The following is a 16,807-nucleotide window of genomic DNA, read 5'->3' as shown; positions in this document are numbered from 1 at the left end:
ACTTCCAGGAAAATATACATAATGGAAAATTGGAGTAACGACTTTCAACAGGATTATGAAAAACTTGGAAATAAACAAGCATTAGCAAATCCAAAAGGTCTGACAGTAATGGTCAGTCTTTTGGTTTTGTCAGTGCCTGCATCGTTTTGACATGGTTTTGCTACAACTTTATAGCTGTGTGAGCTGCCGGGCCCTCACCATTATAACAAACAGTGGCAAAAATAAAAATATTTTTTGTTCTCAAAAAGCACACATTGCCACAACATTCCTGGCATTAATTAAAACTACTCTGTGTGCTGATATGCTTCTTGTGAAAGAGCAGAATGCTGTCACTCACGGTGAAGCCAGTCAATAGATAGAGAAAGAGATAGAATTGTAATTTAAAAAAATGGTCTTGTTTAACGCCAAGCCTAATTAGGGGCCATATTCCTAACGAAAGTCACAAAAGTGCACCCATGATCTATGTCCTTTCATTAGTGAAGATTTACAGCTTTCATGAATTCACAAGAATTTACAGAAGTAGTCCAGGAAATCATACTCCTACAAAATATTTGTGAACTGCATTTTAGCACGAGCAAATATGCATCTGTAGATTTGTTCATGCGAAAATCTGTTGAGCGTTTACAAGTTCACTTTCTCTCCACTTCCTTTTTTCCCAACTTTGGAAGAAATGTTACTTTTGTCCTTGTCAGGAGTAAATTTCCAACCTTTCTCAATATGGGAAAAAGATTAGACAAGAGCTGGTGAAAACCCTTAAACATGTAAGTGGGTTTGCAGACTCAAAAGTGCAGTTCAGCCTCAGAACTATTAGTTACTGCTACCTCCAGCCCCAGTTTGTAGATTTGCGGAAAGGTGGCAATATAAGTGAATTGCTAGTAATCAATCCCTACTATAGTATGATCCCTGGGCAGAATCAGAGAGGCTAAAATCAGATTTCTTATATAAAGAAATTGCTTCTGTAATTTGTCGCAATACTAGGTAGCACCAAAGGGACCCGTGGATTTGTTTCACACAGCAAGTAGATTTATGAAGATAACCTGTCCTATGGACAAGTATATATTTCATTGAATTCCACACCCCTGAAGTATATTATGGCCCATATAATATACCGTTTCGTATTTACCAAAAGAGAACCAATTGAATGCACATTGTTTTCGCTACTTACATGTGACCTCATACATAACCTTTTTGTGAGTAGTCTTAACTTACTCCTGGCATAGGTGTGACTTGGCCTTGAATTCCTAGAGGTCACACTTGGCAATGGGGAAACAAGGTTTTTAATCAGCTAACAGGAGAAATTGAGCAAACTAATTCTAGGCCAGTTGTAGAAATATGCAAAAGGGGTCTACGCTTAGGAAAAAGACAATGGGGGTTATTCTAACTTTGGAGGAGTGTTAATCCGTCCCAAAAGTGACGGTAAAGTGACGGATATACCACCAGCCGTATTACGAGTTCCATAGGATATAATGGACTCGTAATACGGCTGGTGGTAAATCCGTCACTTTTCCGTCACTTTTGGGACGGATTAACACCTCCTCCAAAGTTAGAATAACCCCCCAATGTTCTCTGTTCCTCATTTAACCAGCGAGGAAAGTGATGGGAAAAAAAAAACAGAAAAGCAACATGTCGGATCTTAGCTTATCAAATAAACAGTATTTTTGGCATATGTTTACGGGGTGGTATGCAGATAGCCTCCCTTGCAAAACCGCCATTTTAGAGCCGGAGCAGACCACCCCACGCTCTCTGTATGCAGCAGCAAGCTTTGAAGCACATGACGCGATTGGTTTAGAGGGGCTTGTCGCTGGTTGACACGCTGTGGATGACAAGTTAAAAATATTTCAGTCCCACTGCATTCCATCCGTCAGAGATCTCAGGGGGCGCGCGGCGGCGGTTAACTCTTGCACGGGACACGACCTTGAACATGAGCAGAGTGACCCTAGAAAGAGGGGCAGTGATTTCAGCAGCGCCCTCAAAGAGTGTCCAGTGTTAATTGATGTTCAAACTTGGTAAGTAATGGGGGCGTGTCAGCAGCTGCTCTTGTCAGACGGGCACCTCGTGAAAGTAACCCTTGGGCTGTGTATTCTTTGGAACGCATATAAATTGAAGTTGTAAAAAAATGTAAAGCGTTCAATTTAGCAGTCAGGAATTAAAGGGTGTCACAGTTAGTATTCCCCCCTGCGACGTCTATACCCGGCAGGGATGTGTGTGATGAGCATAAAGCAGACGATGCGTATTGATTATTGCTTGCCTGCTCTGCTGTGCCCGACGACATCAGAGGAAATGTCAACCTTTAGCCGCCATTTCTGAGAACTGACCAGTCCATGTGTGTTTGAATTCCACAGATTTCCATGTATTACTCGCCAACCGAGAGGGGCCAGGACAGACCTTCCAGGTAGGTGACGACCAATAACCTGCTTGCACAATTGAGACACGCGTTTTTATTGCACTCGCATCACACTTGTTTAATGCACGCTAAAGACAAACAAGCACGGTTGTTTCTGAAAGTGGCGCGCTTTAGGGGCTAAATAAGGGGCATGAAAGGCACGCCTCTGTTTTCTGTGTGCATAAAATGATTTCCAAGGAAGGCTGATGAGGCAAATTAATGAAGGGATTAGTGAATGAGTGAACAAGCGAAGGGATTAACCAGCTCATCATTTGTAAGGCGCCTCATTAAGCCTTATGGCTATTTTTAAACACACATTGTCAACGCCAATTGGCCTGGCTTGCAAGTCATGGCCTAATTATTAAAAAAAAAAAAGTGAAAAAAAAGAAAAAAACGGTTGTCTTTTGTATACAATGTGACTATGAGGTAAATATTGGAATAGTGAATATTTAGTGTACTTTGAGATGTAAAATAGTTCCTTATTGTAAGGAAATGCCTCCTTGGCATGGTTGCCCCCTGACTTTTTGCCTTTGCTGATGCTATGTTTACAATTGAAAGTGTGCTGAGGCCTGCTAACCAGGCCCCAGCACCAGTGTTCTTTCCCTAACCTGTACTTTTGTATCCACAATTGGCAGACCCTGGCATCCAGATAAGTCCCTTGTAACTGGTACTTCTAGTACCAAGGGCCCTGATGCCAAGGAAGGTCTCTAAGGGCTGCAGCATGTCTTATGCCACCCTGGAGACCTCTCACTCAGCACAGACACACTGCTTGCCAGCTTGTGTGTGCTAGTGAGGACAAAACGAGTAAGTCGACATGGCACTCCCCTCAGGGTGCCATGCCAGCCTCTCACTGCCTATGCAGTATAGGTAAGACACCCCTCTAGCAGGCCTTACAGCCCTAAGGCAGGGTGCACTATACCATAGGTGAGGGTACCAGTGCATGAGCATGATACCCCTACAGTGTCTAAACAAAACCTTAGACATTGTAAGTGCAGGGTAGCCATAAGAGTATATGGTCTGGGAGTTTGTCAAACACGAACTCCACAGCACCATAATGGCTACCCTGAAAACTGGGAAGTTTGGTATCAAACTTCTCAGCACAATAAATGCACACTGATGCCAGTGTACATTTTATTGTAAAATACACCACAGAGGGCACCTTAGAGGTGCCCCCTGAAACTTAACCGACTATCTGTGTAGGCTGACTAGTTTTAGCAGCCTGCCACAAACCGAGACATGTTGCTGGCCCCATGGGGAGAGTGCCTTTGTCACTCTGAGGCCAGTAACAAAGCCTGCACTGGGTGGAGATGCTAACACCTCCCCCAGGCAGGAATTGTCACACCTGGCGGTGAGCCTCAAAGGCTCACCTCCTTTGTGCCAACCCAGCAGGACACTCCAGCTAGTGGAGTTGCCCGCCCCCTCCGGCCAGGCCCCACTTTTGGCGGCAAGGCCGGAGAAAATAATGAGAAAAACAAGGAGGAGTCACTGGCCAGTCAGGACAGCCCCTAAGGTGTCCTGAGCTGAAGTGACTCTAACTTTTAGAAATCCTCCATCTTGCAGATGGAGGATTCCCCCAATAGGGTTAGGATTGTGACCCCCTCCCCTTGGGAGGAGGCACAAAGAGGGTGTACCCACCCTCAGGGCTAGTAGCCATTGGCTACTAACCCCCCAGACCTAAACCCGCCCTTAAATTTAGTATTTAAGGGCTACCCTGAACCCTAGAAAATCAGATTCCTGCAACTACAAGAAGAAGGACTGCCTAGCTGAAAACCCCTGCAGAGGAAGACCAGAAGACGACAACTGCCTTGGCTCCAGAAACTCACCGGCCTGTCTCCTGCCTTCCAAAGATCCTGCTCCAGCGACGCCTTCCAAAGGGACCAGCGACCTCGACATCCTCTGAGGACTGCCCCTGCTTCGAAAAGACAAGAAATTCCCGAGGACAGCGGACCTGCTCCAAGAAAAGCTGCAACTTTGTTTCCAGCAGCTTTAAAGAACCCTGCAAGCTCCCCGCAAGAAGCGTGAGACTTGCAACACTGCACCCGGCGACCCCGACTCGGCTGGTGGCGATCCAACACCTCAGGAGGGACCCCAGGACTACTCTGATACTGTGAGTACCAAAACCTGTCCCCCCTGAGCCCCCACAGCGCCGCCTGCAGAGGGAATCCCGAGGCTTCCCCTGACCGCGACTCTTTGAACCTAAAGTCCCGACGCCTGGGAGAGACCCTGCACCCGCAGCCCCCAGGACCTGAAGGACCGGACTTTCACTGGAGAAGTGACCCCCAGGAGTCCCTCTCCCTTACCCAAGTGGAGGTTTCCCCGAGGAATCCCCCCCTTGCCTGCCTGCAGCGCTGAAGAGATCCCGAGATCTCTCATAGACTAACATTGCGAACCCGACGCCTGTTCCTACACTGCACCCGGCCGCCCCCGCGCTGCTGAGGGTGAAATTTCTGTGTGGACTTGTGTCCCCCCCGGTGCCCTACAAAACCCCCCTGGTCTGCCCTCCGAAGACGCGGGTACTTACCTGCAAGCAGACCGGAACCGGGGCACCCCCTTCTCTCCATTCTAGCCTATGTGTTTTGGGCACCACTTTGAACTCTGCACCTGACCGGCCCTGAGCTGCTGGTGTGGTGACTTTGGGGTTGCTCTGAACCCCCAACGGTGGGCTACCTTGGACCAAGAACTAAGCCCTGTAAGTGTCTTACTTACCTGGTTAACCTAACAAATACTTACCTCCCCTAGGAACTGTGAAAATTGCACTGTGTCCACTTTTAAAACAGCTATTTGTGAATAACTTGAAAAGTATACATGCAATTTTGATGATTTGAAGTTCCTAAAGTACTTACCTGCAATACCTTTCGAATGAGATATTACATGTAGAATTTGAACCTGTGGTTCTTAAAATAAACTAAGAAAAGATATTTTTCTATACAAAAACCTATTGGCTGGATTTGTCTCTGAGTGTGTGTACCTCATTTATTGTCTATGTGTATGTACAACAAATGCTTAACACTACTCCTTGGATAAGCCTACTGCTCGACCACACTACCACAAAATAGAGCATTAGTATTATCTCTTTTTGCCACTATCTTACCTCTAAGGGGAACCCTTGGACTCTGTGCATGCTATTCCTTACTTTGAAATAGCACATACAGAGCCAACTTCCTACACTTATGCATCGCAATTCAGATGTTTTACAGGAGGCAACATAATACACAAACAGCCAGCAACATGATCTGAGAGAGAAATACTCACCTGGAGGACCCAAAACCCACTCTATGAGTATTTTACAGAACTGGCAAAAATAGGTGACATCTGTGCTGTCAAAAAGACCTAAAAAGTATTGCATGTGTTGATGAAATGGCAGGGGTATGTGCATCCCGAAGCCCTTATTTGATCTGCTGTGTGTACTTGCACACTCTGCAACTGATGAATATTTGCTAAAACCTAGTTAATCCAGACCCTGTTTTGATACTCTGCAATGGATTGTTTTAGTTTATTGTACGCTTTATTTTGTATGTTTCTCTGGAAATATATATATTTTTTAATTGAAATATTTTTTGAACGTGTGGATCCTGGAGTGAAGGACGGGAGACACTTGACATTCCATGAACAGTGTGACATTACTCTACTAGCCTAACATGATTAATCCATGTTAACTAGAGCTCCAACCATTTACATACTGGTGGAATGTGAGACAATTTGAGATTAGACACAGATTATATTGATTTACAAAGAGAAAATGCAGTTGAATGCAAACCATCATTAAGGAGATAACACAGCATTTAGCCGTTCAAGGAAGCACTGGAATAGTCTACACATTTGACTTTTTGTTTAATGTTCTGTAATGTGTGTATTTGTTGGCAGTTGTGTTCGTTACAGAGAGGCAGGTTGATCTTACTCTACTTAAGGAGCTGAATTCAGGGTGCGTGGTACAGGGGGTACTGGATGACTGGGGCCAGGATTACCCTTTCTGCCTGTTACTACTCCCCTTATATCAGGCAGTAATGATTTTTCAGGCAGGAATGGGAAATAAAACACAGTTAGCAGAATTGCTGACCCCATTCCTCCCTGTTTTTTCAGAAATCCTCGCCCATATTACAATTTGTGAGTGGAAACAAAAGAGTACTTATTGGATTCAAGTCCACACTTGGCACACTCTTAACTGTGTGGGGTATCTCCTATGGAAATACCATTTCCTGCTCTTTGTGGTAAGCTCCTAAGTACAGCTCTCAGTACAATGTTTATTCAAAAATGGTGTTTAGTTTTGTAGAAAAGCTTTACAGCTAACTTATTTTCAATATATGTACATTCTACTCCATGCAGTGGCACCCTGGAGTTTTTAAGTGGCATTGTGGTGTCGCGTGGGCTCTCATTATTCTAAATGAGACTACTGGATTTCTAGGCAGCAAGATCGATAACAGTGTGGGGGACTGAGTCTGACCCACGTGTAAGGAACTCTGTCACCCGAAATCGGTTTTTGCTCCGGCTAACTAGCAGTGCCTCATTTCTCCCACGGGGAAGAAATGATTAGGCAGCCGAGCGCATGACATCTTTGTAACTTCTCAGGGAAGTCGTGGTCACTCAGATCCAAACCACCTCTCTCATTTACAATATGATCTCATATACAAATGACAAAGACAGTATAAGTTTTATATAATGTTTTAATAAAACGACTGTATTTTAGATAATAAGACGTGAGCCGCAATAACCAGAACAATACAACACAGTAGGATTGAAATAGTCACCAGGAGAGTAAAACATAAGAACAAAGCTATCATAGTGCCTATCAGTTTCTACTCTCCCTCTGCTTGTTCTCTTTGGAGCACAGCATGTTAAGCTTCTAGCTTGCCTTTCCGAATCACCGGGGAGACATCAGCCCTAATACCTGAGCAAAGGCCTGTGATCTGGTTCAGCATCTGCAACGAGGCAGTCAGCGTCTAGTTGCGGTTCCCTGGTCGGAATCTCCCTCTTGCGTGTATTGGGACAAGGAAGTGATTTTATAACTAACATGTCATCGTGATCACAAAATGTCCCTACGCAGGAATGCCAAATCTAAACTCCTACCACGTCTATCGGCAATGTACCAGACTGTATCCTTGACTGAAGCACAGAGTGAATATGTTATGGAGAACTCCAGTGCTGAAGTAGGCAAAACAGTGTGATACGAATAAAAAAACAACACCGTAGAACTAGCTATTTGAAAAATAACAATACGAAGCCTAATAAAAAGCATTTAGAGCAAAGTGCACAGAGGCTCTAAGCTGCCAGCAGATGAATAAAACACATCCAGGGCAAAGTGCACAAAGGCCTAAAGCCTGAAGCTAATGCGCAAAGGATACGTAAAACTAACCACACTACAGTGGTACACACCCCACGCTTAGTGCTCCATCGCGTTGGAGGGAATTCATGCCTATATAGTCTTATAGATAAGCTCCTTAATAGTTAAATCAATTATACCAGTTTTCACCTCAATGACATAGGCAATTATCTGGATACCAAAGTCAACACAGACCCCCAACAGACATCAGTTAATCAATAAATCAGACATTAATACTTTCTTTTTCTGATACACATTGTATTGTTAAATACAGAGATGGCAGAGTGATGCCACTATTTTAATAACTATGTTTGTTATAGTGTATGTTTCTCTAACAACGCTGCAGAGGCAGATGGAGAAAGGTTCTCCCTGACATCAAGACTAGTGACCCCAAATGTGGAGTGAAGTGTGAAGAAATCTACAGCCCATGAACTGATAACTCTGGAGATCTAAAAAGTGATGTGGGATGCTAAGAAAGAGTACTTCTGAATCCCCACCACGCCAAGTTCCGTAATCAAAAAATATGATGTAGTGGTGGAGATAGGAAAGGAGGAACTGCGTAATGAAATAGAGGCCAAAGGAACAGCCCAAAAATACCATGTCATTGTGGTGGTAGAGGGAACGGGTGGTGGTGCACAGAGTTCAATCAACTAGGTATGCATGTGAAAGTCAAGAGATGGAAAGGTAGAAATGCTTTGGTGCTTAGTCCAGTAACTTTGCAACGTGGTGTAAAGGGTGGGAAGCAAGACGGCTAATAGTTAAATCGCCAGAACCTGAAGGCCAGCAATTCATTCATGCACCATTAGGGAGTTTGGGTGAAAGTAAGGACTGCTGGATCCCAGTGGCACCAACTTCTGCTGTCCAAAAATTACCCCTGGTCGATGGGGAGAGTGGGAGTTGCTGGGGTACCAAGTCACTAGGCTAGTAATACAATAATGTACCGTGGGGTTTTATAGAAAGGGCACATGTGGAAAGACTCTTATATTTGTGCTAAACCAGCTTTCCCACTCAGGGACTAGCCGAGCTAATGGTACCTCACGGGGCAGAGGAGCATGTCTTTGGTGATAAACGCTTACCACTCCTAATGCCACTACTGTACCCAATAAAAACTACATGTTTGTAACCAATAACCTAAGATTTCACTCCCTGCCGTCCCCGTTTGCCACTTTTCTAACCCTATTAAACAGCTGGAAAAGTTAGGACAATTTATCCTTCTTCAGTGCCCCCAGTTAGTCACACCATTGATCCAGCTCACCAAGCCAAAAGAGAGGTTGGGTGGGGAACTGACAATGTGTCCTTGGGCTACCTAGCAGCATTATGCAGAGACGCATGAAGGAGTAGCTTTATCTTGCAGCTGGCATTACAGGGCTCAACTGTCACTGCTCAGCTGAATGGCAAGTGAACTGGACAAGGAGGGAGATATTCCAGAGTACATATAGTCCCTCTAATTAGGGACTCTATTCTCTTTGCTTTGAACATGAGATCCTTCAGATCCATAAACCTTGGGTACTCATGCTCGGGCCGGCAGATACTTGCTGTGAAAAGCTCTCTTTCTGCATGCCACACTAAGAACTTTCCCATCATTTATTCACACTGCTTTAAGATAACCCTATTCCTTACAATGGCCTTCCTTCTATTACCAATTCACAATCATTTCACCACCACTATGCAAGATATAATTAATTAAATTAATGAATTAATCAGTTAGTTATATTTTTAGTATTCCGACTGTGAACTAAATAGCCTCTGCTTCGTTAGGTCAATGTAATAATGTATTCACATTTTTATAAACCTCAACTCAACCCGACACATGGGTGCCAGTACCCTATACATTCGAATAACATGAAGGCATGTAGCAACCACTTACAAAGTTGCCAAATGAAAGGCACTGGTAAATAAACTTCACCACAAATCTAAGCCTTGACAAACTAATGGTTACGAAAGTACATAGTCTCTCATCAAGTTTGCCAAGATCTTCTCATAGCAGGTTTCTGAATCATCCAGCAGAATATTTGCTTTTGGCACAAAGGTAGGATGAATTTGATCTCTATGGGCACAATTGATAGAGCGTAATCAACATGACACGCAATTTGAGTACTTACTTGTAAAATGCATCATTGGATGAACCTCTTCATTTAACCTCATGGTATTCTACCATCCTCTGAAGAGCATGCTTGCTGAATTTCTCAGGGACCTTCTTCATTTGGATCAACACACAATGACTTCCTCCTTTCCTTTAGGGTGACGTGTGCATCAGAGAAGACAATGCCAACTCCCAAGGAGTGGTCAGCGACATAGATAATCTTGGTTTTTCATAAATGGTCACCTACACTCATTCAGAATGATACAATGGTAATGTCATCTTTTCCCAGATTCTGAGTCTCATTATTTCACACTACATTAAACTATATTTGGTCATACAGCCGTGCATTTCTATACCCTTGACAAACTCGGCATCAAGAGGCTCAAAAATCTAAAGAACATCTCCATTAATTATGTTATGCAAATTTTGCTGAATTTCATTCCCTGGCAAATCCTACACTCAGATGGACTTTACTCTTGAAACATGAAGAGAGTACACTTAAAAATAGTGGACAAAATCACTGCTTCCCTCTGACTGCACTTTCCGTCTAACATACCACAAAGAGGTATAAATGTAAACTTCTTTGAATAAAGAAAACTTCAATCTAAGCTTGATTTTTCAAACTTGGCACAGTTTTGAATGACCTCTGCAAGGTCTACTAGGAAATGGGAATGTTATCTTCTCAGTCATTAAGTGGACCCATAAGAGGAGTTATCCAATGTCCTCATGGCACACTTCACAACAAAATACACAATCCTCATGCTTCATGACAACATATCTCCTTGGCTGCTTCACAGATTACAGCTATTTTAAGAACTACTTTATATATCCTTGCATTCAGGAAAATCATTACTGTCTAAAACAATTACATTCTGAGAATCATTGTTGTTTCATATCCTACAGTTGCTTCAAATGAATCCTGCATTGCCAAGATCATCAACATTAATCACCTTGGTATTGCACCTATCATCACAACATTCTTCAGTGCTTTCTTTCTGCTTGAATACATCCCACAGCCAACTAAAAATAATGAAAAGGTCTCTGTTGAAGAAGTCCAGTGCTGATGCAGAGTTTCTTTCCAACTAACAACCAGTACTTGACCTTCCATGCTTTCTTGAGATTGGATTAAGTAAAACGTTCTGAGCTCATCTGGAACAGAACATCTTCTTGATTGACTCCTAATCCAGGTTCTTACCTCAAGGACGAACTATGACTCCCAGCATGTACCCCTTTGGATGCCTTTTCACTGCATTGGACTAGGAGTAGAGATATAATAATATCCTTCTCAAAATATGAGTGCCTTTTGATCCAGCTTACCACAAATAAACCTCTAACACCCTTCACCTTACGAAGGCATTAATGGTACAGCCCCAAATGAATTATCTCTTTCTTGTCACTAGGTACATCTGGCTTTAATCCTGCTCCCAGGAGCCAGCACTATCAGTTAAATTCTTACATATAACATGGTAACCCTCACAGACCTTTAGGACAAAGTCAACATGGAGTACTAAATATCTGTGAATGCCATTCAAATATACTTCCAAGTTTCTAACAAAGCAGGTGACTAGCAATGAGTCATGGATTGCTTAGCAAAGCATGCCAAACTGGGTACAACAAATTTGATATTTAATCTAACTTAATGTTTCTGTGGCTTAGCTAGCCTCCCAGAGCATGGTAACCCCTTGACTTGTTCATTTCATTATCCTCCCTCCACAAATAATACCCAAGGTGAAGAAAACACATTAACATATTTGTAGGGCCAATTTGGTAATTTCTTCAAGTCTCTACATGTTTTTCCTGTCTGTGCTGTCAACCAAAAGGGATAACTGTAATCACTGGCTTCCCTTGAAAATACTGCAACAACAGGTAGCTCTGTCCCAGGAAATGGGTCACTAAAGAGATCATTCAGGACCACTTCTTCACAAGGGTATCCATGACACAGTCAAGACTCTGAAAAGGACTGCACTGTCAAACCCATAAATTGAATTTTACAAGCACGCTGCATTCAATGGTCAACATAGATGAAAACTAGCTAGGTGCCTACCTTGACACCTAGCAGTGACTGTGCAAGAAATGGACTTTGTCTCTGTTAGAAAACTATTGCAGCTGCTTTACATTTTTAGGGCTGAAGCCCCACTAAATTCCAAACAGGAAGATCTTCAAAAAAACTTTGGGTCATGCATAAATAATCATTCAGATGGATGTATAAAGATGAAAGATAGCACTTCCAAAAGGACACGGCTTTACGAGTAAAAAAAAGGTAGATATTAAACAGAAAAGTGGGTTTTATTGATGGAGAATATGGATGACAGAAATATGTCTGGGAAGGGCACATTTGCATACAATGGATATTTATTTGATAAGAATGACTTTCTGTAAAAGAAGTGGTGTTCATGTGCTATCTCAAGTACTCCTTGGCATTAGAGTAGTACAGAAAGAAAAAAAAAAAAGTTTCATAATCCTTTCATTTGTAGTTTATAAAATACTGGCTCATATTGATAGATATTACATATTTTTTTAATTTATTTCATTTTCTTTATATTTTTGGAAGAGTGGTTGTGCAAACTGGAAGAGGGAGCCTACAGGGTGTATCAAGTAATAGGATTATTGTAAGAAATTGGGTTGTTGGTTTACTGGTGTGTGAGCCCTGATCAAGCAGTAACCACAATCTTTGTCGGGGTAAGGCGCAAGCCAAAGCTAAATTAACATGTGCTCAACCCTCTGGTAGTTACATAGAGCAGCCAGGCTTAACTTAGAGGTAATGTGTAAAGTATGTGTGCAACACTTCAAACAGTAACTCAGTGAAAACACACCACAATAAAGAAGCCACAATAGTGTTAGACAAATAGAGTAATTTTTAATAAATAATACAAGATTAAAACACCAAAACTCCAATTAGTAGAACCAGTGATAATGAATTTTAAAGTATTTTGGGAAAATAGCGCCAAAAGGAGAAAAGCACCAACTGTGGATACCTGGTTGTGCAGGTCCTGGCTAAAGTCATAAAGTCAGGCTGACAGCAGTAGACCGTGGGCCAGCTACAGGGACCCAGTTCGGCCTGCTTACCAGAGTGCCTTAAATTCTGATTTGCGGAGCATTGCTTGGATCCGCGTTGAAGATGCATTGCGTAGCCGAGGCGATGCATTGGGTCTGAGATGCGGCGAAGCTGCGGTGTGAGGTCTTTTTGGATTGAGGATCCTATTGAAAGGGCTTGCAATACAAAGTCCAGCATTGGGGATGCACAGTTGGGGCAATGCGCCGGTTCTGAGGAGCTGTGATGTGGAGTCTGTCGTCATCGAGACTGCTGTCAACGAGAGATGCGAAGACATGCAGCAGTTCTGAAGGTGATGCGAGCTGCAGCGCCAATGTGAATCTTTGCAACGGGTTCAATCCACGCAGCAGCGGAGATGCTTTGGTTCTGCTCAGGGTTGTGCCACGCATCAGAGGTGATGAGTCGGTTCTGCTGGATCCACAGAGGCTGGAAAAGCACCTTAGGCCCACTTCAAAGAATTCAGAACTGAGGTGGCGCCACTTGGCAGGGTAGACTCTCAGATGGCAGATTCCAGGTGCAGATGCAAGGTGGTTGGAAGCCTGTTTTGTCCCTGTGGCTTCAGATCAGGACGTCCGGCAACTAGCCCTGGGAGTACCTCTGGGGTTCTGGGCTCAAGAGATGCAGGCCCAGTCCTTCTCACCCAGGCAAGAGGGCAGCAGGCAGAAAGTCAGCAAAGCAGGAGTCCAGGAGAGTTCAGACCAGCAGAGTGGCAGTCCTTCAAAAGCACAGCAGTCATGCTTCCTGGCAGAGAATCCACAGGTCAAGAAGTGTACTGAAGTGGTAGTGTCTGAGGTCCAGTATTTATAACCAATTGTGCATTTGAAGTGGGGTAGAAGCTTCTAGAGGTTTCTCTTTGAAGTCCTCAAGCATCCTGCCTTCCCTTCCCCATCTCCAGGCTAACTACAAGGCAGTGCAGCCCTTTGTGTGGTGGCAGGCACAGCCTATTCAGGTGTAAGGGCCAAGCTCCTCCTTCCCATCCTGACTTTGATGACCCGTTCAGATACACCTAAGCTCCCTATTTTGTGAGGTTGTCTAGGAGGAATACACAGGCCCAACTGTCAGCTACAACCAGTCATGTGACCCGAGACGGGCTACAGGCACTATATCAATAAGGCAAGAAAATGGCAACTGTCTAAAAGTGGCCTTTTAAGAATTGCAATTTAAAATCAGAATTCACCTTAACTTAGAATGTTAAATTGTGATCCCAGAGATACCAAACACAAACCTGTTAACTCTAGCCCATTTGGAAATTACACTTATAAAATGTAATAAGGCAACTCCAATGTTATTCTATGCTAGACACAGGAAATCAGTAGTAAAACATGGATTTAAGAGTTTTTCACTTCCAGGACATGTACAACTTTAAAGTACATGTCCTAATTTTTAAATACATTGCACCCTACCCTCTGGGCTGTCCTGGGCCTACAATAGGGGTGACTTCTATGTATTAACAAGGATGATTTGGGACAGCAAAAGGTTTATTTTGCCACGTCGAAATGTCAGTTTAAATTGCACACATGTTCTGCAATGGCTACCTAAGTGGGTAACACTAGTACCATTTAATTTACAGGCCCTGAGTACAGTAGTGCCACTTTACTAGGGACTTATAAGTAAATTAAATGCCAATGTTACCATGTAACAGCACAAGTGCTTTTGCAGTGGTAAAGTGCACAGAGCCCTAAGGCCAGCAAAACCAAATTCACAACTGACAGGAGGAAAACAACTGATGTTGTTATTCATTGGAGAAAGGGTAGGATATTGAATTTAGCCTTTTGTTTGATTGGGAATCAGTGGAGAACATCAGTGTGAGGGAGAGAATGTCAGTGTCTCTTTGGGTCAATGATGAGGTGATCTGCATAGTGTTGCAGGCTTTAGTCTTAACAATAGTCTTCACAGTTAAGATACATATAACGTGTTCCAATACTCATTTCTAGAGATCACCCTGACCATAATAGCGTACTTATCTGTGGCAGAAACAATATGGACATTTCTTGAAAGACATGTAGATATTAAAACACATTTTATGCCATATTGCTCTCTTGCAGAATTGTTGATAAATTGACATCAAGAAAAAGATCCAGGGTACAAAAAGGATAATGGTGGTGAGCCAATGCAAAACAACATAGTTTTCCTTCTGCAAAACAACATAGTTTCTGGAAAAAATAACAGATATTTCCTATTTTTTATAAATAAACCTCCCCTCAGTGCACTCCTGATAATAGGCTGAACCTCTGTAGATCATGTCCCACATAACACTAGTAACTCACTACTAACTCATTCAAGCACTATAACTCAGTACAATACTTAAAAATTATCAGCGGTCATATTGTTTATCTCATTTATGAGCATGATGTTTAATTATGTGTGATGTTAATGAAGTCTCCTATTGAATCTAATATCCAGAAAATCCAACACAACCCATACTGAATAGAATATCGACAAAAACATGCAGAAAGTCCAACACTAAGCGTGATTGACCAAAAAAGGAACATCATTCTGCGGAGATAATGTCCCCATTTGTTACGTGAACTCTTATGTAAGCCACACCATACTTTCAAAGTTTATTATACAAGCATATATGTATATTGTACTTCATATTATGTGGTGCTATTGGTTATCATTTCAAAGAAAGAACCTTTTTTAAAAATGTTAGAAGGTGTTAGAAATGGGGTTTCTGGCTGGCTAGGGTATGCACCTAGGCCAGGCAGAACCCACCCACTCTAGTCAGAGCGAGGGAGTTACACACCAAAGATAAGTCCTGCTCACCTCCTTGGTAGCTTGGCATGAGCAGTCCTGCTACCGCAGAGGCAATGTGTAAAGCGTTTACACAACACGTGACGCACTATCCCCACCACAAAGGAAACACAACACCAGGTTATATAAAAATTAACTGTATTGTGCACTACATTATTAGACCAAACACAACATGTCAGTAATACCCTGCTACCCTAGCAGTTGTCAGAACATTACACTGTACGGTTGCGCTGCAAAAATCACCAGTAGTCACATATAACACACAGGTTACTCATTATTCTGCAACATAAGCAGTAGTTAGGAATACATTACTAAAATAGTGAACGTCATAAAATCCTCATACATGCTTATAAAAGGAACCTCAGAAAACGCATGACCAGTAAAGAAAACATACTACTGTACATGCATAGGTTATAGTAAACATGTCAGTAAAAATACCCTTGCCCTAGTAAACACATATCACCCTGCATGCCCATAGAAGGAACATCATGAGGCCATAGCCACATCACCAAGAATGCCTATATCAGGGTAAAACACATGATACAAAAAAACTGTCAACACATTATCAAGGGGCATAACATAACGCACTATAAAACTCCTGACCTTAACATACTGTAAACGTTAGTTAGGCTTGTACCCCCACCAAGGAATGCCCCCTGTAGCGAACATGGAGGCCACGACCTCCTCATGAGGCTCGGTCCTCAAGAACAGATGTCCGGTATCGTATTACAGGGCTCAGAGTACAACTCCACCCTGCCAGATAGGCGTATATCAGGGGGACCGAAGGGGCTGCAACTCTTTCCTCCCCTTTCCAGCATGGTGTGGCAGCCCCTCAGCGCCTCTCTGAGCACCCCCGAAGGGAAGGGGGCACCATCAGGCCCTATGCCAACCCGAAAGAATAATCAAAGGAGCCTGCACCTTCCTACTGACAGGGAGACCTCCAGAGTCCCCTCTCCACTGTACCAGCTGCCTGCGACCACATGGGGCCAAGGACGGTTTACCGGGAGCCCGATCTCCTCCTGCACGGGCCTCGGGAAGGTCATCAGTTGCAGGGGGCCGCGGGCCGGCTCCTCCGATGCTTTTGCTTGAGCCTAAACAGAGCTCTTTCAAAAATGTGGGCCCGCTTGTGCCCCGGGGGCACTCTTCATTGCTGGCTACCCCGGGGGCATCACAAGGAGCGCACTCGCTCCCTCCTGCACCTTCCTGTGCTCTAGGGGC

The 16,807-nt window shown here is 43.3% G+C and overlaps 1 protein-coding gene across 30 annotated transcripts in view; it reads left to right on the top strand.

Annotated features, from left to right (window-relative positions):
- The window catches only part of SORBS2 (sorbin and SH3 domain containing 2), a 673,099-nt gene that overhangs the window by 505,822 nt on the left and 150,470 nt on the right, over positions 1 to 16,807 (top strand). For all 30 annotated transcript variants that reach the window (XM_069200010.1, XM_069199993.1, XM_069199974.1 and 27 more), the window contains one exon: positions 2,343 to 2,392. In XM_069200010.1, the coding sequence (XP_069056111.1) occupies positions 2,343 to 2,392 (50 nt within the window). The remainder of the gene's footprint in view (positions 1 to 2,342; positions 2,393 to 16,807) is intronic.

This window comes from Pleurodeles waltl, chromosome 1_2 (assembly GCF_031143425.1).
Source record: "Pleurodeles waltl isolate 20211129_DDA chromosome 1_2, aPleWal1.hap1.20221129, whole genome shotgun sequence".
Classification (NCBI taxonomy): domain Eukaryota; kingdom Metazoa; phylum Chordata; class Amphibia; order Caudata; family Salamandridae; genus Pleurodeles; species Pleurodeles waltl.
Note: the sequence above shows the minus strand (reverse complement) of the source record. Positions and strands in the feature narration are given on the sequence as shown.